This window comes from Oncorhynchus gorbuscha, linkage group LG05 (assembly GCF_021184085.1).
Source record: "Oncorhynchus gorbuscha isolate QuinsamMale2020 ecotype Even-year linkage group LG05, OgorEven_v1.0, whole genome shotgun sequence".
Classification (NCBI taxonomy): domain Eukaryota; kingdom Metazoa; phylum Chordata; class Actinopteri; order Salmoniformes; family Salmonidae; genus Oncorhynchus; species Oncorhynchus gorbuscha.
The window spans coordinates 13,439,460-13,463,706 of NC_060177.1; the positions used below are offsets into that span (position 1 = coordinate 13,439,460).

Sequence of the window (24,247 nt, forward strand, 5' to 3'; positions counted from 1 at the left end):
TTATCTCTCTGAACAGTTATCAGTTAAGAGGAGATCAGAGAAGGGCCATCTACTATAGATGGCTATTAGAAAGGGAAGCGTTTGGAAGGAAAAGCAGAATAGTGTAGATGTACAGGACTTGGCCTATAACTACAGTACAGCTATAAGATCCCATTGTAAAGATGGGGAGTCTTTCAGCAGGCATTAGGGCAGATTGTTTTGGGGAAGCCCTTTGGTTAAGTGGAGAAGTAACACAGGTGCAGTCAGATGTAATCAGATCCATATGTTATGAACAGCATGAAACAGACCCATTTTTAATTGCAAGTTAGTGTGGCATCATGACATTTAAAAAAAAGTTGTAGCTCCTTACTACTGTAAGTGACTGCAGTAGTTGTGCAGTAGTAGCTGAATACATATCTGATTTAGTAGTTGTGATGATTGTGACCTCCTTAAACGCAGCAGCCCGTTATAATTCTCTCAACTGTTTTTCTGAATGGCTGGATGCCTAAGATGTCTGGCCAGATCATTAGATCTGTAGGAGGAACACTGGAAAATAAGGGGATGTTTCCTTTCCTAAGCCAGCCAGAACTCTGGCAGCGCAACGTAGCCTAGCGAGTGGTGGACCGACCGGCGGAGGGGATTTTAAATAAATAGAGTTATTCCACTCGTCTCTCCATAATGTTAACCAGGCAAGACAAACACCAGGATATTTAGACTTTGATTACTTTTTAATAGCTGTAAAAATACTCTCCACAGAGTTTTTGTGTCCATAAAGATGACATCATTGAGATGTTTCTGGTCCCCCGGCCAGAACCAATTGAAATCCCTCTGCTTTCCAAAGTTTTTCTGTGGTTCATATTGAGCCATGTCTGCTGGGGCAGGGAGTCTTACACTGACTGTAACGGAGAGGAGAGGAGGACCAAAATGCAGCGTGGTTAGTGTTCAACATGTTTAATATAGACGATAAACGAGAACACTACAAAATAACATGTGAAAACCAAAACAGTCCTATCTGGTGCAAAGACAGAAGACAACCACCCACAAAGTACCCACAGAATATGGCTGCCTAAATATGGTTCCCAATCAGAGACAACGATAGACAGCTGCCTCTAATTGAGAACCAATCTAGGCAACCATAGACATACAAACTACCTAGAAAGGAAACAGCCCCATAAACATACAAAAAACCCTAGACCAGGGAAAACACATAAATCCCCCATGTCACACTCTGACCTAACCAAAATAATCAAGAAAACAAAGATAACTAAGGCCAGGGCGTGAAACTGACATGATGATCATTAGGAAAATAGACCGTAACCCAGAAGATACATTCCAAAATATTACACAAGACTTAAAGATGGGTCTGAAATATAGTGCAATGATCATAGATGGTCTTCATAATTAGGTTCTTTGGCCGGAGTGTATTGCATGTCAAGTGCATTGAGCTACTTGACTTATTCAACTCAGCATTACTGTATGATCTTTAGATTTAATGGTCTTGGTTTTCTATTTGAAAACTATTTGACAGATACTATAATTCACTTCCTCCCAGATTCACATTGATATAGGAATTAATCCAAGAGCTGGCAATTCAATTAGGGGAGGATATGACGGAGTCTGTTGACTCCATCTGTTTGTGGAGGAGGAGGAGGTGGGTTGACTCTATGCTGAATCCCCATGGGTGCCATTCTGCCATTTATCCATGAATTCACACATCATTTGAAAAGCAGACAACGGGCCGAATGCATTGTCTCTCGCCAGGCCCAGCCTGGAGTGGGAATGCTGGGATCTTGCCGTCTGTCAAAATGGAGTCCTACAATGTGTTTTACTCATCTGTTATGTCTTCTCTCTCTTTTTGTCTTTTTAGATGGACGACCCCAGTGGGAAGTGGAGGCCAAAATCATCCGTGAGAAAAGTCAAGGAGTAAGTAGAACACAAGCTTTCTACACCTCTCTGTAGCTTAGCTGTCACAAACATGATGTATATTATTCTGTATCATTAGGCTATATTTTTACAGCTGTTATATTGATGTAGCATTATTCATTCATTATTACTAAAGTATCCTGACTAATGTGAATGTCTGAAAAGTGGAAACGTTGACTGTGTTGGATCCTTCTCCCAGTCGAGCGTCGTAGTGGAGGTTCCTCCCTACCACAGTAAGACCGTGACCTCGGCTGTTCAGGTGCAGTTCTACGTGTGTAACGGCAAACGGAAAAGGAGCCAATCACAACGCTTCACTTACCTGTCAGGTAGGAGGATCTACATTCTACACTAGAGGTCGACCGATTAGGATTTTTCAACGCCGATAACTTAGATACTTGTATGCTCAGTCAGATTATATGCAACGCAGGACACGCTAGATAATATCTAGTAATATCATCAACCATGTGTAGTTAACTAGTGATTATGATTGATTGTTTTTTTATAAGATAAGTTTAATGCTAGCTAGCAACTTACCTTGGCTTACTGCATTTCCGTAACAGGCAGTCAGTCTCCTTGTGGAATGCAACGAGAGAGAGGCAGGTCGTTATTGCATTGGACTAGTTAACTGTAAGGTTGCAAGATTGGATCCCCCAAACTGACAAGGTGAAAATCTGTCGTTCTGCCCCTGAACGAGGCAGTTAACTCACCGTTCCTAGGCCGTCTTGGAAAATAATGCGTTCTTAACTGACTTGCCTACTTAAATAAAGGTATACAAAAATCGGCAAATCGGCGCCCAAAAATAAAGATTTCCGATTGTTATGAAAACTTGAAATTGACCCTAATTAATTGGCCATTCCGATTAATCGGTCGACCTCTATTCTACTCCAATCATAGGGCTTGAATTGCAAGTCTTTAAAATCACTGGCGGTTGTGTTCCACTGCAGATGATTAGATCTGGCAACACGTGGTGTTTAGCTAACATCTCATCAACTCCATTTATATGATGTAGCAGTTGTGTGGTAGTTGGAGTGTTCTAAAGACATACTAGAACAGGATCATGTGGAGTCACGTTGAAACCTGCTTGTCACTCCTCCTCTGTCACTCCTCCTCTGTCACTCCTCTGTTGACCTCTCAGGGGGATTGACAGAAAGCAGATACATCCATGGAAAGCAGCAGCACACGCAAACAAACATACACACACTGCCGAGGTTCCTGCTTTTGGGCTTAGCTAACTAACCCGGTTTTGGAGAGCTTGGAACTTTTCCTCCCAGTTTGCATAGCTGTGGTTAAAGAAGGGGTACCTCCACTAACAGTTACATGTGCACCCGCCAACTGTTATGTAAAGCACCATGAAACTCTATTGCTGTCTATTTCTGATGTGTATTTGCATTTAAGTTTTAGTATGCAAATTTCTGCTCTCCAGGAAAACTTTATTGCACACAGGAATTGTGGGAATTTCAAACGGTGTTGTTTGTCTAAAATTAAATCTCTCCAAGGCTGAATTGTCTTCTTTTTTTAACGTAGATTCTACAGTTCTCTAATGTATTTCATTAAGGCAAATCCCTGCATAGTTACTTGATATTGTTATTGTTTTCCAACAATAACGTCGAATCAACGTTAGTCAAAACGAAAACTGTGTTGGCGGAATATAATGACAAGTGAGCAATTTCTGATATCTACCACAGCAGTGTGTGTGCTTGTGTTTAGATGTGTATGTTCCCCTACACCCACTCTCTGTTTGCAGCACGTCGCCCACTCTTCTAGTGCTTCCTGTTTTCAGGACAGCCAATTAGAGAACAGCACAGGAAGCCTGCACTGTCAGTGTAGACGCCACTATTGTTACCACGGACACCGCACGCTTAATTGTGGCATCACCGGCCCACCAATCACACTGTGCTACCTAGTGTGCGTGGGTAGTAGGGCCCAGGCTGGCCCGGTTTAGGGCTGAACTGTGAGAAAAGAGCATCAGTTAACGTCTGAGATCCCTTAAGGAGGATGTCATGATTAGAATGTGTAGGGTTCTCAGGTGGTCAAGACAAGAAAAACTTTGTCATTAGGGTTGGCCAAGTATGGATAGGTGCTGTCGGCATAGTCCAGAGGAAGACCCCTTCTTGGATAGGTGCTGTCGGCATAGTCCAGAGGAAGACCCCTTCTTGGATAGGTGCTGTCGGCATAGTCCAGAGGAAGACTCCTTCTTGGATAGGTGCTGTCGGCATAGTCCAGAGGAAGACCCCTTCTTGGATAGGTGCTGTCGGCATAGTCCAGAGGAAGACCCCTTCTTGGATAGGTGCTGTCGGCATAGTCCAGAGGAAGACCCCTTCTTGGATAGGTGCTGTCGGCATAGTCCAGAGGAAGACTCCTTCTTGGATAGGTGCTGTCGGCATAGTCCAGAGGAAGACCCCTTCTTGGATAGGTGCTGTCGGCATAGTCCAGAGGAAGACCCCTTCTTGGATAGGTGCTGTCGGCATAGTCCAGAGGAAGACTCCTTCTTGGATAGGTGCTGTCGGCATAGTCCAGAGGAAGACCCCTTCTTGGATAGGTGCTGTCGGCATAGTCCAGAGGAAGACCCCTTCTTGGATAGGTGCTGTCGGCATAGTCCAGAGGAAGACCCCTTCTTGGATAGGTGCTGTCGGCATAGTCCAGAGGAAGACTCCTTCTTGGATAGGTGCTGTCGGCATAGTCCAGAGGAAGACCCCTTCTTGGATAGGTGCTGTCGGCATAGTCCAGAGGAAGACCCCTTCTTGGATAGGTGCTGTCGGCATAGTCCAGAGGAAGACTCCTTCTGTCTCTACAATATCGCAGTGCCTTTCCCCTTCAAAACCAAAACATGTATAAAAGCACCATTAAACCCAATCTATCACAGTATCTCTGTCCCTTCCCCCTCAGACACAAGTCTTCCTGGCTGTATTCTCTCAGTAACATGCCTGTCAGAGGGAGGGCCCTGGGAGGTAGTAGGGGTACTAGGGGCTGTGAACTGGTTTATCCTCCTCCTGGTTTCAGCATGGCTGGAAGGCATTTTGCTTCTCCCTATACTGCAGTCAACATGATGGCACCCAAACCCAACAACATATGCTCCCTCTCTCTGATTCAGAGCTGAGTCAAAATAAAACCCTGCCCGGTCACAAGCACCAGATTGGGAAATAGGTTACTGATTGGTACACAGCAGAGTTGTGCTATGAGCTGTTGTAAAGGTGCTCCGTTTAAGTAAACATTTCTAATATAGTTAACACATACATTCTGAACTTTGTGAACCAAGTTCATGTTGATGTTCATGTGGATGTTTATTGGGAAGTTAATCCTGAGATTTGGCTATTTGTGGTGTTCCAGAATTTGGTCAAACAAATGAGTACTGCCTTGTGTTTTTCTTTGGAATTCATTTTCTGTTGTCATAATCATCACATATGTCACCAAAATATTTATGGCTGCAATGAAAGATTTGAATATATTAATGCTGGTATCATGTGAATGGCAATGTGTTGATTTCCCATACTGAGTGTCTGTCTCACTCTCACTCTCTCGCTCTCTCGCTCACTCTCACCAGTCCTGGTGAAGCAGGAGCACAACAGAGAAGAGATGGAAGGGCCCCCTGCTGTGCCCCCCATGCCCGGTATGTCCATGCCCCTGGCCCATGCTGCCAGCCTGGTCCGCAGTACCCACACCCAGCTGCCTTCCCCTGAGCAGGGCCACCCACCGGACGGCCTTCTGTCCAGCTCTCCCCGGGGCCTGGCTGCGGGCCCCGGCTCCAGCCTCCATACTCTGCAGCCTGCCTGCCCCCTCATGGGCTCCCCCTCCTTCCAGCACCTGCCTCACCTCCAGGGCCGAGGCCTCCACACGCCTGCTGACTGCCACATGACGTTCCATCCGGGCCCAGCCCCTCTCAACAGGCCCTCCTACCAACACCATCCTATGCAGCAGAATCACACCCACCCCGGCCACCTAAGCAACCTAAATCCCAACCTGCCCTACAATGGCCAGCCCAGCCTTTCCATGAACATGAACACTGGGGCTCCGCAGAGCTATGAGAGGATGCCTTACCACCACCAGCAGTCTGACCCCGGGGCCTCCCACCCCCACCCCATGGGGCTGAGTATGGTGTACCACTCCTCCCCATCCACCTCCGCCCAGCAGGTCTCCAGCCCCCACAGCCCCATCTCCACGGCCCCCCACAGCCAGCCCATGACCCACTCCTCTCACTCTGCCCCTCACCTGCTCTCCATGGGCTACCATTGCCCCCCCAACCCCAGCCAGGTGCCCTCGCCCACCCGCCCCAACCACCCCATGGGCCAGCCCTCACCCACCCTCACCAACCATCCGATACAGCCCTCCCCCCAGGTGCAGAGAGCTATGGGGGGCTACCACCCCACCAGCCAGAGGTCTGCCTCCTGTCCCACTACCTCCAGTGCCCCTCCAGCCCACATGGTTCCCTCGCCCCATTCTGGGCCATCCTCCCCCCAGCTCCACTCCCTGCCCTACCAGTCGCCCACCTCCCCCACCGGCAGCCCTCTGGGCCCCCCAGCACACAGTCCCCAGGCCAGCAGCCCTGTCATGTCCAGCCTGTCCCCAGGCTTGTGCAGCAGCAACCCCGTGCAGCTGCACCCCCTTGCCTCCCAGCAGAGCCCCTTCCCTACGGAGGGGGAGAGTGTGAACATCAAGCAGGAGCCGGAGGAGAGAGAGCCCACCTTCAGAACCATCGGCCTGCAGGACATCACACTGGACGACGGTAAGACACAGCTCTGTCTGTCAGCTTCTCCATCTCTCTGTGTCTGTACTCACCACACTCTCTCTGTGTCTGTACTCACTACACTCTCTCTGTGTCTGTACTCACTACACTCTCTCTGTGTCTGTACTCACCACACTCTCTCTGTGTCTCATTCTCTCTTGATTAGAGGGAATTTAAAAGCCCTTACATTTTCATTATTTTATTATCCTTTTAGAATTAAAAAAAAGTTGCATTACATTACATTGTTGCATAGCATCCAGCTATGTGTTTTACAAAAATGCTTCTGTTTTATAACACTGTGTAAAAAGATACCTTCCACCAGTTACTGAATTCTCCTGGGTGAAATGATGTCTCGTTGTAGTGATTTGTATTTCATAAATACAGCACGTAAACCGTCAGTTGGGTTTTGTACACAGTAGGGTTGTTATTGAGGGGTCCTGACAGGAGGATTGGACATCATAGCAGCACAATAGACTAATGACTCTCGCACTATTGACCTCGTCACAAATAGCTCATCCCATCTGACACACACACACACACACACACACACACACACACACACACACACACACACACACACACACACACACACACACACACACACACACACACACACACACACACACACACACACACACACACACACACACACACACACACACACACACACACACACACACACACACACACACACACCAGTAAGGAGATTCATTCTTTGGGTTTTATACCACAGAGACCACAGCCGCTGTAATTACTGTGTATGGAAGGCCCTTCCATTCTGAAGAGGACTAATGTACCTCTATTTACGGTGGTATAACAAACTGACTGGAGAATGATGAGACTAACTCATTAACAGTGCCTCTTCACTTCAAGAACACTACAAATCCTAACTCGGCACAAGCCGTTTGAGAAACCACCATTCCCCATTTAGTTTCTAATCTGCCATGCACAGCCACTTCTGCTTCTCTGCACACTGGTCCCGCTCAGTCACGTATTCAAATAAACAGCAGTCAAATGGCCCATAGTTAATAAACAGCCTGGAGTGGCTGCGACAGAAAGTGTGTGTGCATCAGGAAGTGCTGTATTGTGTGCTAGCAAGGGCCAGGCTAATTACACGGCCCATTATCAATAAGTCATGTATGAAAGGCCATCAGACACAAGTTCACCAGCTGCATAATACCCTGCATGTGTATGCCTACACACACTCATACACTCAGACTTAGTCGCACAGTTGTGTGTACGCACGCATAATCATAATCACTATATCCTTAATTACTCACTCTCTATTTCTCTCTCACACTCTCCAACACACATTCACACACACATTGTTCAAGTAAAAGTCTGACTGCCTCAGTCAATTTCCCTCAGATGGTGTAGCTACAGGTAACTGCCAAAATAAAGGAAACACCACGGGACAGAACAGCTTCAATGCACCTTGGCATAGATTCTACAAGTGTCTGGAACTCTATTGGAGGGATGCAACACCATTTTTCCATGAGAAATTTGTTGATGGTGGGGGAAAAATGTTTCAGAATCTCTCATAAGTGTTCAATTGAGTTGAGATCTGGTGACTGACACGGCCATGGCATATTGTGAAACATCAGCAACTTGTGCAGTTTTGGTCACCGAAGCTCCTGTCAAATGTGCCCCCCTCCTACCCAAACTCACTGAGATCTCTTCTAGCCATGGTAGCCAAAATAATGGGCAACTGGGCCTGCCCAGCATTTTTATATATGACCCTAAGCATGATGATGGGATGTTAATTCCACACCAGTGTGGAAGCACTTGCTTTCTGGCCCTCATTTACTCAAGTGTTTCCTTTATTTTGGCAGTTACCTGTACATACCAAGAAGAAAAGTGTGATAAACGTTGTTGACTGAAAAGACTGACAGGTTCACCCTGGGATTAGTAAGTCCCTGTCTGAGCGAGGCCTAGAAATAGCTTCTGTGCCATGCAGGCTCTGTAGGACGCACAAACAAACAGACACACAAAACACACACGCACACACACTGGCTCTGTAGGACATCGTGAAGCAGTGAATGACTGAGCAGCACAGTGCAGCAATGGAATGACTGAGGTTTTAGGAGGTCAGAGCAGCACAGTGCAGCAATGGAACGACTGAGGTTTTAGGAGGTCAGAGCAGCACATGAAATATACCACAGAGCAGACCAGGGTTCATGTGTATTTAAGTATTTGTTATTTCATTTTTTGTTGTTGGTGTATTTGACTTTTCAAATAATGTGGCCTAATTAACTACTTCTATTGGAAGTATTTTCGGTAACACTTTATTTGGATAGTCCATATGTAGATCCTCTACAGACTATCAGTAACATTTCAACAAACTATCTATTAACCCTAGCTCTAACTTTAACCCTAAACTTAATCCTTACCCTAACCTTAGCAAGCAGTTGTTTATCAACAGATAGTTTGTTGATAGTATGACCATCTATAGAGCATCTACAGAGCAAAAATCTGGACTATCCAAATCAAGTCTGACCGTATTTTCAAATACTTATTTCAAATACTATTTTAAAATAACTGGGTTAAATGCATGGGAGTGTATTTGAGTGTTTTCAAATACTTTCCAAGTGTATTTCTAAATACATTCCAATATTCAACAACTTTTCTTTTCAAATGTCTTTGAAATGATTGAACTCTGGTCTACTAGACCATCTGTGTGTCTTTCTGTTAATGTCTGTCTGAGTTCTAGTAGTCTAACTAAGAACAGGGTCAGTTAGTTACATGTCAGTCAGTGCTGATATGTACATTTTGATATGATAGTCATTCCCTGGTAGGATTTCAGTATACAGTAGTATCACCAGGGGTGCAACTTTCACTTGGGGAATTGCATTTTTGTCCCCCCCAGTTTTATCAATGGAATGTGATACAAAACAGGGCAACTGTGTGCTTTAGGACCATGCGGACGCCTCCGAGCGGTCGGGTAGGCTGTTTGGAGTGTTTATCCTACTATTTAAAAATATATATAATGTTAGTCCCCCCCCCCACTTCTAAAACCAAAGTTGCGCCCCTGAGTATCACTATAGTATTGCCTGCATAGACTTGTGTCAGCACAAGTCTGTGTGTGTGTACCACCATGTCACAGTGTAAAACTGCTGTGGTGAGCTAACAGATGGCCTTGGTGACTGGTGACGTACACCACGCAGGGGCCATGTAGAGGGTGTGTGTGTGTGCGTACGTACATACGTGTGTGTGTGCGTGCAGTAGGTCTACTGTGGGTGTGGGGGGGTCAGGAGTGGCACAGACTTACTGACAGATGGACAGACGAGTTGAGGATCCCACCCAACTGGCAGTATGCACCCAAAAATGCATCCCCACTTCTCATACTCCTAGATGAATTTTCATCTCCAATAAAGGTTTATAACAAAGAGTATGTATTAATCAGTAAGAGGCAAGAGGAGGCAGTTCTTCTGCTAGAGCTAGCAGCTGAAAGGAAACTGCTGTGTACAGGACCTCTGCTTCTTTGTTGGTAGGTATAGTAGTCTATATTTAGTTTAGTGTCCATATTTAGTGTCAATATATTTTCAATCTTCCGGAACAGTGTTAATGTGAGTGCACTATTAACAGGGACAGTGATTGTACAGTAGTGTGTATAGCGTGCTGTAGGTGTGTGCAACCTTGCTCTCCCCCTTCCTCTCGTGTGAATGTGAGTGAACCCTCCTGTGAGGGTGATTACGGCCGTCATGGTGACAGACTGAACCACTTGTGGTGCCAACCCGTGTGTTCATCTAATTAATCAGCTGGCCCTGTGTTTGCACAGACAACACACATACACAGTGCAGATGGGTGGGGGGTAGCGGAGGCTGTGTGTGTGTGTGTGTGTGTGTGTGTGTGTGTGTGTGTGTGTGTGTGTGTGTGTGTGTGTGTGTGTGTGTGTGTGTGTGTGTGTGTGTGTGTGTGTGTGTGTGTGTGTGTGTGTGTGTGTGTGTGTGTGTGTGTGTGACACGGCGTGCCTGCATCTTTTGTTTGCTCTCCTGCTCGGGCCACAGCTGCCTCTCGCCGTGAGCACGGCATTCTGGGTTAATAATAGGCCGGGCCTGCTGCTCCCGCTCTTCTTGTGAGAGACATCGACATAGAGCAGGCACACACACTTATTTCTAGCGCTGTCATAATGTACACACACACACACACACACACACACACACACACACACACACACACACACACACACACACACACACACACACACACACACACACACACACACACACACACACACACACACACACACACACACACAGAGACACAGGCACATAGTACACACAGTAAATGCACCCACCAAAAACAGCCATATTCACGTCAGTACTATGAGTATGGCGCCACACATTGTAAACACTGTGCACACAGTAGTTAATCACATACTTTAGGCAGTTTTCTCAGGCACAACTCTATATACAAATACACGAGCAATGCCGCTCTCAGAGCATGTGCACGGTCCCTGATGACACAGCATAGCCAACAACACACAGACATAAACACACACACGTCTGCATTTAAAACATGGGCTAATCTGGGTCTGTTACTAAGGCTCCTGAAACATAGCTTTCACTAGACTCCAATCCCCTCCATGAGGTAGGCACTGTCCGTCTCTACTACTACAGACCCAGGGAACCAACCTCTAGTCTACAGGTTGCACTACCATTAGACGGAAGTCACAGAACCCTGGCACCATGCTGCTGGTCAGTTTGGGTCAAGCAGGCCTCAGTCTCCAGAGTCCTGAGTTGTCCCCAACAGTGGAAACTCTCCTCTGGTGCTCTGTGGTTTGGTGGCTTGGTCCAAGTCCCAGCCCAGCCAGTGGCTGCTTCTAACTTCTAACCGAGTTTGGCAGATAAATAACACAACTCTCTATTCATGAGGAAAAAACAGCAGTGGTAGGAAAATGCATCAGGCCTGGACCTAACCAAACTCAGCTAGTTAAACCCAATCCCAAACACACACCGCCGCCCCTGGAACAAGTGGAAGCCCACTTTGTTTGTCGTCTTTCCATACAATTAAAGACTTAGGAATGTAATGAAGGCAGAGGTATTGGCAGTGTAGCACCACCACCAGGTTCTGGGCTCTGGGGTTCAGGTCCTGCCAGTGTGCCTTCCTATCTCTCTCTGTGTGCGTGTCTGTGTGTGTGTGCTTTTCAGTGTGTTTCTCCGTCAAGATGTTGGCCAGCGGCAGGCAGACGGAGTGCCCAGGCCGGAGATCCTTGGTAATGTTGGAACTTAACATTGACCTTCAGCCAGGAAAACAGAAAGAGAATCCTTTTATTTGTTTACAGAGTCCCATATCAATGTTTTGAATATAATATTGTCTTGTTTGTATGCAAATGGCCTCTTGTACCAGCTCATGAGTGGTGTTATCGGTTAGCTTGTCTATTTTAGATGTCATTGTTGATTTGTGTTTCCTAACAGAGAGCCACTGTTATAGTTGATATCCCTATTAAACCCTGTTGTGTGCTTTGTGTGACTGTAAGGGGAGTGTATACGTCAAGTGTCTCAGAGAACTGTTGAGTCACACACACACACACACACACACACACACACACACACACACACACACACACACACACACACACACACACACACACACACACACACACACACACACACACACACACACACACACACACACACACACACACACACACACACACACACACACACACACACACACACACACACACACACCATAACACATCTCCGCATGCTCCGCATGGCAGTCAGGTTACTGCAGTTATCCGCCATTCTAGTTATGTAGATGCAGGAATTCTTCTAACTCACTAAACTAGCCTCCAGTCCGGACAAATCTCTTAAAATGCCATTAAGTGCCATTGGGTGTTTAGTCACTGTGAAATGCAGCAGACACATAGAATTTGTCATTATCTGATCCCTACTGCACATCCTAAGGTCATGGTCTATTGTGGTAGAAGTTTAGATGAATCTTCTGGTTGGCCATTCCGGATCCTATTGGCTTCCATTCCAACATTTTAGGATGGCCATTCTGGCTCCAATCCTGTTGACTTCCATTCCAACATATTAGGATGGCCATTCTGGCTCCAATCCTGTTGGCTTCCACCTTGTAACTCAGTCTTGTGGTCATCTGATGGCTTCCTGTGAGCAGACATTATAGGGGGCGGATCAAAAGACGTGTTGTGAATCACTTACAAATGTGAAATCCACAGATGATTCACAGAGATGAGTGACTTTGTTAAAACTGCAGCAGTGTTCTAATGAGGCTATAGTGTTCTGACTGGAGCTCTACTGTTACTGTGATCTGTCTCTCTGGCAGCGTGTCAGACTAGAGTAACAGACTACAGAGCTACAGTTAAACAGGCAAAAAGAGATGTTAGCCTAGAAACCCTGGAATGTTTTTAGTCGTCTCGTTTCTGTTACTGAAACTGACCATATATTTCCAATGAAATATGATCATTAAGTGGACTTGTCCATTTCACTTGAACGCCTGATGTTTTCTCTTCTACCCGAGGCTCTCAGAAGATGTGTGCATGTCATTGCAAGTCTTCCTTTTGACCAACTGAATCTTGTCTTGCCTGTCCCGTGCCTTGCACTAGTGTTATCCATCGTCACATGTCTTCTTCATTTGGTAGAGTGGAGAGAACAATCCCTCAGTCTTCTTGTTATTTTCTGAAGCTGGTTCTCTGTTGGAGCCCCTACATGCCCTTTTCTGCTTCACACTTCAGTGTTTGTCTGTCAGGGAACGGTTTTTCAATCTGTCAGAGGGGAACCAGGGTGATTACCTGTTTTCCATCCTAACTGACGACTTGTTTATCATAGAAAATCCACATCTGTTTGACTGTTTCTCTTCTGTTTCTCATTGCAGAGATTATTTTAGCAGATCCCTTTTTGACATGAAATGTATACATCTAGACATGACGTTAAAGATCACTGTGTGATTCGAAACAAAGAAAAGCAAAGAAAAGAATTGGGGTCAGAAAGGACACACTATGTAGGTATATATTTAACAAGGGCAGTCTGTTTCTCCCCTATGTCTGGGTAAAGTGATTCATGTGAGTTTCCCCTTTGAGATAATGACATGACACACACTGAAAACCTAGTTTTACCACCAATCAGTACACTGATGGACTTTGATCGAGGAGGGACTCTCTGTCTTTGACTGTAATTAGCCTAAGTCACAGTGATTGAAGGGTTCGTTCCCCACTACACCTCTGAGAGGTGACGCTGGTCTGATGGGGAGGCAAGTCATGTTCATGGGCTGGTTTAGTCACACATTCAGTAAAGTAGATTAGCCCTAGGACCAGAGAGCTATACCTTAGAAGTGAAATGACAGTTCACTGTATGAGGAGCAGTTCCCTGGCTTAATAGGGACCCCCCCTCCTAGTCATATAAAGAGGATCTCCCTTCCAGAGGGTTAAAGAGACCCAGGGTTCTCTGTAGTAAGCTGGGCTAAATCATCACGTTTCTGATGCAGTCATAAAACAAGTCAATCTGAGACATTGGTTCAGGTATGAAACTACTGAAGTCAAGCACAATTTGAAAGATTTTTCCCAGATCTACATCAGATTATAGACCTAGTTGATAATATTTGATCTAACTGTCAGTCTTGTTAGAGCCCATTTTGAAACCTTACCAGTAGTTGATTAATAGGATATTTAATGCCCGTGTGAAAGTTTGCATCGTTTTGTGTGTTGTGTGTGTTCTGTGGAAAGTTTTCTAAACAGACACAACTGCAGATAGACATTGTGCTTGAGACGTACATTAAACACATACAATAATGGTTCATTTTTAGTTGAACATTTCAGCTCATGTGCTGTGTTTAGAACGTGGATACATTGTTGTAGACTGATGTTTTATGTAAAGCTGTCTGTCGCAGTTAACCGAGAAATACAGTCTATGTGTGAAGATAGATAGCCGTGTGTGATGGGAGAGGAAGAACCATCCGCCCACACCAACAGGATAGAGACAGTGACTAGCCAGCCAAGCACAAAGGCCTGCCCCTCCCTCTGTCACAGCAGCAGTAGTAGCAGCTCACAGATCACACAAACAAATAAAAATAAGCACCTCTATTTCTATCATGGAACCACCAATAAGTTTTCACTGCTTTTTTTAAAGGTAGTCAACTAGCAAGTACAGTTGACGCTACAGTATTCATTGTCGATACTGTAAAATGATGTTTGAAATAGTTGTATTACTTTTTACAGTTTAACAGGAGTGCAATGACTTTGAGACGTTGTAATTGTATTCAGATATATAACAGTTGTAACAGGGTAACAGTTGATATATAGCTGATGATTCTTAGGGATGGGGGTAACAGTTGATATATAGCTGATGATTCTTAGGGATGGGGGTAACAGTTGATATATAGCTGATGATTCTTAGGGATGGGGGTAACAGTTGATATATAGCTGATGATTCTTAGGGATGGGGGTAACAGTTGATATATAGCTGATGATTCTTAGGGATGGGGGTAACAGTTGATATATAGCTGATGATTCTTAGGGATGGGGGTAACAGTTGATATATAGCTGATGATTCTTAGGGATGGGGGTAACAGTTGATATATAGCTGATGATTCTTAGGGATGGGGGTAACAGTTGATATATAGCTGATGATTCTTAGGGATGGGGGTAACAGTTGATATATAGCTGATGATTCTTAGGGATGGGGGTAACAGTTGATATATAGCTGATGATTCTTAGGGATGGGGGTAACAGTTGATATATAGCTGATGATTCTTAGGGATGGGGGTAACAGTTGATATATATAGCTGATGATTCTTAGGGATGGGGGTAACAGTTGATATATAGCTGATGATTCTTAGGGATGGGGGTAACAGTTGATATATAGCTGATGATTCTTAGGGATGGGGGTAACAGTTGATATATAGCTGATGATTCTTAGGGATGGGGGTAACAGTTGATATATAGCTGATGATTCTTAGGGATGGGGGTAACAGTTGATATATAGCTGATGATTCTTAGGGATGGGGGTAACAGTTGATATATATAGCTGATGATTCTTAGGGATGGGGGTAACAGTTGATATATAGCTGATGATTCTTAGGGATGGGGGTAACAGTTGATATATATAGCTGATGATTCTTAGGGATGAGGGTAACAGTTGATATATAGCTGATGATTCTTAGGGATGGGGGTAACAGTTGATATATATAGCTGATGATTCTTAGGGATGGGGGTAACAGTTGATAGATTCCAAGAACACAGGATGAGATGTTACTATCCTTTGTGCAAGCACTTCCAAGAGTTAATGAACAGTGAGCGTGGTGAAATTTGGGGAGCGCATCGTCAGTAGTGTACCTTTGGTTCCTAGGGTGTTTCGGCCTTTCACACTATACACCCTCCTCAAAGGCGGCCAGCGACAGGGTGATCAATCCTACGCTTGCGTCCCATTCCCAATTAGTCATAGGAGTTGCCTTGTTGTTGATAGCCAACATCCCATGGGACTATGCATGGCAGGGGCGTCCTCCTCCCTGAGTCAATCATTGTTGACCGCATACCTCCTGGCCATCTCACTTCGGGGCCCAGCTGGGGTCTTTCCTCTTCATCCAGAGCCACTGACTGCTGCCTTCTGCCACCTCTGATACAGCTTTGATTGCCGAACGCTGGCTCTGGCCCTTAATTCCCAGGTCTCTAAGCAGTCTGGTTGTAGATGTTGCCACAAAACCTCTGCAGCCCACCTCCACTGGTCGGACTTCTGTGTTCCAGCCATGATGCCGTGCTTCGGCAGCTAGATCAGCATAGCGCAGATGTTTTCGCTCATAAGCCTCATCTACTGAGTTTTCCCAGGGTACTGTGAGCTCAATGATGAAGACCTTATTGAGTGAACGGGACCAGAGCACCATGTCAGGTCTTAGGGTGGTGGTTGCGATCTCCGGAGGAAACACAAGTTGCCGGCCAATGTCAGCAAGCATTTTCCAGTCGCGGGCCAAGCGCAGCTGGTCTCTCTCTAATGGTGTAGAGCCGCTCTTCGGTGGTTTAGCCCCTTCGTGGACAAAGTTTGTCCGTAAGGAGTGTGATGCTGCTGTGGGTGGTAGGGAGTTGGTGGCAGCTCGCTTGTCCTCCAGGGCGGACGCAAGGTTTTTAAGGACTTGGTTGTGACGCCAAGTGTAGCGTCCTTGGGCGAGGCTTGTTTTACAGCCTGTGAGAATGTGCCTGAGGTTGGCTGGCATGGAACAGAGGGCACAGTCCGGATCTTCACCATACCATTGTTGAAGATTAACTGGTGTTGGAAGGACGTCATATGTTGCTCTGATGGAAAAGCTCAACCGCCTCGCTTCCATGGCCCACAGATCCTTCCAGCTGATCTTCCTCTTCTCCACACTGTCCCATCGAGTCCACTGTCCCTGTCCCTGTTTGGCAAGAGAGACTGCCTTGGCCCACCTTGCAGCCTCCTCCTGATGGCGTACTTCCTGCACTACCATCTTCCGCCGCTCTGGTGCAGTGGCCTTACTCCAAGCAGCACGGCTAGTTAGCCCAAGGCCTCCTCTCCCTTGCTGAACATGACCCACAATGTCAGCATGTCTGAGGGCTGCTGTTGCCTCCTGGACTGCTTTTCCTGGCCTCCATTTGCGCCCAGTTGCCAAGGTCGGCGCGTTGTTGTTCACCACTGGGTCTCGAGATTCATTCAGTGTCATTTGGAGCCTGGTTTTTGCACACTTGAATTCCTCTGTTAGACTGGTGAGGGGCAGCTTGAGGACACCATCTCCATAGAGGCCTATGGTGGTAAGGCATCGTGGAACTCCAAGCCACTTCTTTAAGTAGCCTGTGACTCCTCTTTCCATCTTCTCCACTGTTGAGATTGGAACCTCATACAGTGCTAAGGGCCACAACACCCGGGGTAGGAGACCAAACTGCAGACACCAGGCCTTTAACTTTCCAGGTAGCTGGGTGTTGTCGATGGACTGTAGGCTACTACTGATGTCTTTGCGCAGCTGTTGCACCTGGTCTTTGTCCTTCAGGCTTGCATCATACCACCTGCCAAGGCTTTTTACCGGCTGCTCAGACACTGTCGGGATTTGGTCATCTCCGATGAAGAATTTCAGGTCAGAGAGTACTCCCTTCACAATCGAGATGCTGCGTGACTTGGATGGTTTAATCTTCATACGGGCCCAGCTGATGTTCTCCTCAAGTTTTCTGAGCAGTCTCCTGGTGCATGGGACAGTGGTGGTCAATGTTGTAATGTCATCCATGTAGGCTCTGAGTGGAGGGAGGCGGAAACCAGAGTCGACTCGCTGTCCACCAGCAACCCATTTTGAGGATCTGATGATAACCTCCATTGCCATTGTGAATGCCAACGGAGAAATGGTACTGGTAATGGTAATGATTCTTAGGGATGGGGGTAACAGTTGATATATATAGCTGATGATTCTTAGGGATGGGGGTAACAGTTGATATATAGCTGATGATTCTTAGGGATGGGGGTAACAGTTGATATATAGCTGATGATTCTTAGGGATGGGGGTAACAGTTGATATATATAGCTGATGATTCTTAGGGATGGGGGGTAACAGTTGATATATAGCTGATGATTCTTAGGGATGGGGGTAACAGTTGATATATATAGCTGATGATTCTTAGGGATGGGGGTAACCGTTGATATATAGCTGATGATTCTTAGGGATGGGAGTAACAGTTGATATATATAGCTGATGATTCTTAGGGATGGGGTTAACAGTTGATATATAGCTGATGATTCTTAGGGATGGGGGTAACAGTTGATATATAGCTGATGATTCTTAGGGATGGGGTAACAGTTGATATATATAGCTGATGATTCTTAGGGATGGGGGTAACAGTTGATATATAGCTGATGATTCTTAGGGATGGGGGTAACAGTTGATATATATAGCTGATGATTCTTAGGGATGGGGGTAACAGTTAATATATAGCTGATGATTCTTAGGGATGGGGGTAACAGTTGATATATAGCTGATGATTCTTAGGGATGGGGGTAACAGTTGATATATAGCTGATGATTCTTAGGGATGGGGGTAACAGTTGATATATATAGCTGATGATTCTTAGGGATGAGGGTAACAGTTGATATATAGCTGATGATTCTTAGGGATGGGGGTAACAGTTGATATATATAGCTGATGATTCTTAGGGATGGGGGTAACAGTTGATATATATAGCTGATGATTCTTAGGGATGGGGGTAACAGTTGATATATAGCTGATGATTCTTAGGGATGGGGGTAACAGTTGATATATAGCTGATGATTCTTAGGGATGGGGGTAACAGTTGATATATAGCTGATGATTCTTAGGGATGGCGGTAACAGTTGATATATATAGCTGATGATTCTTAGGGATGGGGGTAACAGTTGATATATAGCTGATGATTCTTAGGGATGGGGGTAACAGTTGATATATAGCTGATGATTCTTAGGGATGGGGGTAACAGTTGATATATAGCTGATGATTCTTAGGGATGGGGGTAACAGTTGATATATATAGCTGATGATTCTTAGGGATGGGGGTAACAGTTGATATATAGCTGATGATTCTTAGGGATGGGGTAACAGTTGATATATATAGCTGATGATTCTTAGGGATGGGGGTAACAGTTGATATATAGCTGATGATTCTTAGGGATGGGGGTAACAGTTGATATATAGCTGATGATTCTTAGGGATGGGGGTAACAGTTGATATATAGCTGATGATTCTTAGGGATGGGGGTAACAGTTGATATATAGCTGATGATTCTTAGGGATGGGGGTAACAGTTGATATATAGCTGATGATTCTTAGGGATGGGGGTAACAGTTGATATATAGCTGATGATTCTTAGGGATGGGGGTAACAGTTGATATATATAGCTGATGATTCTTAGGGATGGGGGTAACAGTTGATATATAGCTGATGATTCTTAGGGATGGGGGTAACAGTTGATATATAGCTGATGATTCTTAGGGATGGGGGTAACAGTTGATATATAGCTGATGATTCTTAGGGATGGGGGTAACAGTTGATATATAGCTGATGATTCTTAGGGATGGGGGTAACAGATGATATATAGCTGATGATTCTTAGGGATGGGGGTAACAGTTGATATATAGCTGATGATTCTTAGGGATGGGGGTAACAGTTGATATATATAGCTGATGGGTAACAGATGATATATAGCTGATGATTCTTAGGGATGGGGGTAACAGATGATATATAGCTGATGATTCTTAGGGATGGGGGTAACAGTTGATATATAGCTGATGATTCTTAGGGATGGGGGTAACAGTTGATATATATAGCTGATGATTCTTAGGGATGGGGGTAACAGTTGATATATAGCTGATGATTCTTAGGGATGGGGGTAACAGATTATATATAGCTGATGATTCTTAGGGATGGGGGTAACAGATGATATATAGCTGATGATTCTTAGGGATGGGGGTAACAGTTGATATATAGCTGATGATTCTTAGGGATGGGGGTAACAGTTGATATATAGCTGATGATTCTTAGGGATGGGGGTAACAGTTGATATATATAGCTGATGGGTAACAGATGATATATAGCTGATGATTCTTAGGGATGGGGGTAACAGATGATATATAGCTGATGATTCTTAGGGATGGGGGTAACAGATGATATATAGCTGATGATTCTTAGGGATGGGGGTAACAGATGATATATAGCTGATGATACTTAGGGATGGGGGTAACAGATGATATATAGCTGATGATTCTTAGGGATGGGGGTAACAGATGATATATAGCTGATGATGCTTAGGGATGGGGGTAACAGATGATATATAGCTGATGATTCTTAGGGATGGGGGTAACAGATGATATATAGCTGATGATACTTAGGGATGGGGGTAACAGTTGATATATATAGCTGATGGGTAACAGTTGATATATAGCTGATGATTCTTAGGGATGGGGGTAACAGATGATATATAGCTGATGATTCTTAGGGATGGGGTAACAGTTGATATATAGCTGATGGGTAACAGTTGATATATAGCTGATGATTCTTAGGGATGGGGGTAACAGATGATATATAGCTGATGATTCTTAGGGATGGGGGTAACAGTCATTCTTGATTTGTGTTAATGAATAAATGATTATTTAACCCCATACACAGCAAAATGTGGTTAAGAAATATAAAGGGAAGATCTTAAGATTAATTCATTTGAACGGACTCCCTAATATCTCGATAATACTCTGAATTTAATCTACACATGATTTGACTGTTAATTTTCCTCTCACTCCATCTACCAATAATATACAACATATATAAATACCCATATATCATATGACCCATATAAAGCAGATGCTGACTTGTCCATCAGACACAGTGGGCCATTAAATGTATGATTTCACAACAGACAGTTGCACAACAAGTGGCCAGTTGTAGGTAAGAGAAGAGGAATCCCCAAGCAGCAGGGCTGGTACTGACACTGTGCTGTATGGACAGGTCTGGCTGAATACCTGCGTGTCTATCTGTCTTAATGTGTGTCAAACTGTCAGAGCTCAGAGGACTCACTCACCATCTCCTCGCTCTAAACCAGATAGTCAAACCCTCTCCTCTCTTTGCCCTCTGTCTCTTTGACCTGCCTTGACTTTTGACACCTATGTGCCACATCAGGAAATGAACAGTGTATGAATGCCGCCACTGCTGCACGAATGCAAAGCTACCAGTCGCTGCTGTGTGGAAAATATCTTCACTTTTTCCACAAATACCAAACCAGGCTACGTATCCTCTCCTTTCACTCTCTCTCTCCTCTTTCTCTCTTTTCTCTCTCTCCTCTCTCTTCTCTCCCTCTTTTCTGTCTTCTCTTTCTCCCTCTCTCTCTTTCTCACCCTCCTTTTCATTCCACAGGTACTATAGTTAACCAGATGCAGCTTCAGTTAGCGTTAGCGTGATATGGGGGTTAGAAGTTGATTTACTTTACGGCTGTGGTTTTTACAGGCTCCCCGCTGGTCCTCCCGCTGAGCCACGCTGGGCCCGGTGTGAGCTGAAAACAGCTTTGGCACCCCTGTAACAGTCAGGCCTCTGTTGGAGGCATCTCCAACATGCCCCACCGCCAGAGAGCGAGAGAGAAAATAACTTTTTTTTTAAATATCAGGCCTCTGCCTGGCAGAGTAATTACCTACAGCACTGTGCTTGAGTGCCTCTCTGGGGTCGACAACATGTGTTGTAACAATGGATTAGTTTTATACAGGCCCATTTACTACGCTCGCAAACCCACAATAATAGGCCAGAGGAAATGTACTCAAGCTCCATTAAGAGGTGGAAGAAATGAAGAAACGCAATAGAGAAATGGTGCTCGCTAGGCCATTCAATAAATGGAGGATGATATTTATAGGAGTCGACATGTTGTGGTGGTGAAGACTAAATATCTTGGACGCTGTCAAAGGTCATGTCTGACGGTAATGACAGACGGCAGTGAATGGAATAGTTTCTCCTCGCTTTCTGGTTGTTGACGGTGGTTTTGTCATTCCAAAGCTGTGAGTTGAACCTCTGGGTCTTGCCAGTGTATGTATGAGTTTTTCCCTCTATCTTTCCACAGTGATATGCTGAAGCTGAACTTTTCTGTGTTCAGAGTAGTCAGTAAGTGAGCGGGGAAACATCGCCCTCTGCTGGTAAACATTTGTATTTTCCCACAGTCCGAATGCGTTCAGGAACACAATTTAGATTTGATTTCTTGATAATATATGACAATCAATGTGGCCTCAAAAACTTTGGGTCATTGAGGTTGAAGAAAGCCTTGCTAAGGTTTAGTAGCCTATAATAATAAACCCTCTGGACTGTGTTGTTCAGCTGTAGTGAACCTGTATCCTCTCTCTTTGTGTTTCCAGTGAATGAGATCATCGGCAGAGACATGTCCCAGTCCCCTGGTGGCGGTGCCCAGTCGTAGCGCTGTCCGTGGCCAGGCCTCCACACACCCAGCTGGGCATAGCAGTGTCCTCACCAGCCCCAACACCACCACCTCCACCACAGGACTTTACCTGCCTCTAGGCAGGACAGACTGGGCTGAGATTCCCCTTTACACTTCATGGACCTACCAGTCCACAAAAAGACCCTCAAGACACACATGAACAAACCTTTCATAACAGCAAAAGAGCTCAGATTCACCCACCTACACATGTACAGTGGGGCAAAAAAGTATTTAATCAGCCACCAATTGTGCAAGTTCCCCCACTTAAAAAGATGAGAGAGGCCTGTAATTTTCATCATAGGTAGACTTCAACTATGACAGACAAAATGAGAAGAAAAATCCAGAAAATCACATTGTAGGATTTTTAATGAATTTATTTGCAAATTATGGTGGTTGGTCAGTAACAAAAGTTTCTCAATACTTTGTTATATACCCTTTGTTGGCAATGACAGAGGTCAAACGTTTTCTGTAAGTCTTCACAAGGTTTTCACACACTGTTGCTGGTATTTTGGCAAATTACAGGCCTCTCTCATCTTTTTAAGTGGAAGAACTTGCACAATTGGTGGCTGACAATAAAAAAAATTGCCCCACTGTATACATCAGATTATAAGACAGGAGAACACCGCAGGGTGGTGACAAGCTGTAGGACTATTGGGGTCAGTGAATGGCAGAAAGACGAGGAACATGTTCTCTGTTCAGTTGACTGACAATAAAAAAAAATGCCCCACTGTATACATCAGATTATAAGACAGGAGAACACCGCAGGGTGGTGACAAGCTGTAGGACTATTGGGGTCAGTGAATGGCAGAAAGACGAGGAACATGTTCTCTGTTCAGTTGACTTCGGGTTCATTTTTAGCATTAGTTCTCAAGCCTGAGCTCAGATCCCCAGAGTGATCACCTCCTAAACGGTTTCTATGCAGCAAAACTCTGCTCAGGGTGTCTGGATGGAGTATGAAATATACCCTCTCCCTCACAATGTTGCCCCTAACAGTGTAGTGCTCAGTGAGGAAAAATAGGACCCCTCAGTGGGAATAAAGAAGGGTTGAATACTGTACTCGTGATTTTCTCACCAGCATAGACCTCGACGGTACATACACCCCGGTTGGTTGAGCACCCCCTGGGAGTGTAGAGGTAGTACTGCAGCCCCACTGCGACACCCCCATCACCCTTGTCCTTCTTTGTCTCTGGGTGCCTGGGAACCCCTTCTCTTCTTCTCTGGTGCTGGACTGGGATCTGTAATATGCAACATTCCACACTTCTAGTGACCTTCCAGCCATGTAGTGCCTTCAGAAAGTATTCACACCCCTTGACTTTCCCCCCCAAAATTGTGGTACAGCCTGAATTTCAAATATATTAAATGTAGACCTTTTTGTCGCGGGCATACACGTAATACCCGATAATGTCAAAGTGGACTTATGTTTTCAGAATTCTTTATAAATTCATCAAAAATAAAAAGCTGAAATGTCTTGAGTGAATAAGTATTCAACCCCTTTGTTATGACAAGCCTAAATAAGTTCAGGAGTAAAAATGAACTTAACAAGTCACATAAGTTGCATGGATTCAACCACAAAGACCAGGGAGTTTTTCCAATGCCTCGCAAAGAAGGCCACCTATTGGTAGATGGGTAAAAAAAAAGCAGACATTGAGCATATCCCTTTTAGCATGGAGAAGTTATTGATTACACTTTGAATGGTGTATCAATACACCCAGTCACTACAAAGATACAGGCCTCCTTC

General features: G+C 45.0%; 1 protein-coding gene across 3 annotated transcripts in view; it reads left to right on the forward strand.

Moving 5' to 3' along the window:
- LOC124035541 (nuclear factor of activated T-cells, cytoplasmic 3-like) overlaps positions 1-22,830 on the forward strand; it is a 101,565-nt gene extending 78,735 nt beyond the window's left edge. For all 3 annotated transcript variants that reach the window (XM_046349003.1, XM_046349004.1, XM_046349006.1), the window contains exons 7-10: positions 1,847-1,902; positions 2,102-2,228; positions 5,444-6,622; positions 22,430-22,830. In XM_046349003.1, coding sequence (XP_046204959.1) covers positions 1,847-1,902; positions 2,102-2,228; positions 5,444-6,622; positions 22,430-22,488 — 1,421 coding nt within the window. In that variant the 3' untranslated portion in view covers positions 22,489-22,830. The remainder of the gene's footprint in view (positions 1-1,846; positions 1,903-2,101; positions 2,229-5,443; positions 6,623-22,429) is intronic.
- The last annotated feature ends 1,417 nt before the right edge of the window (positions 22,831-24,247 follow it).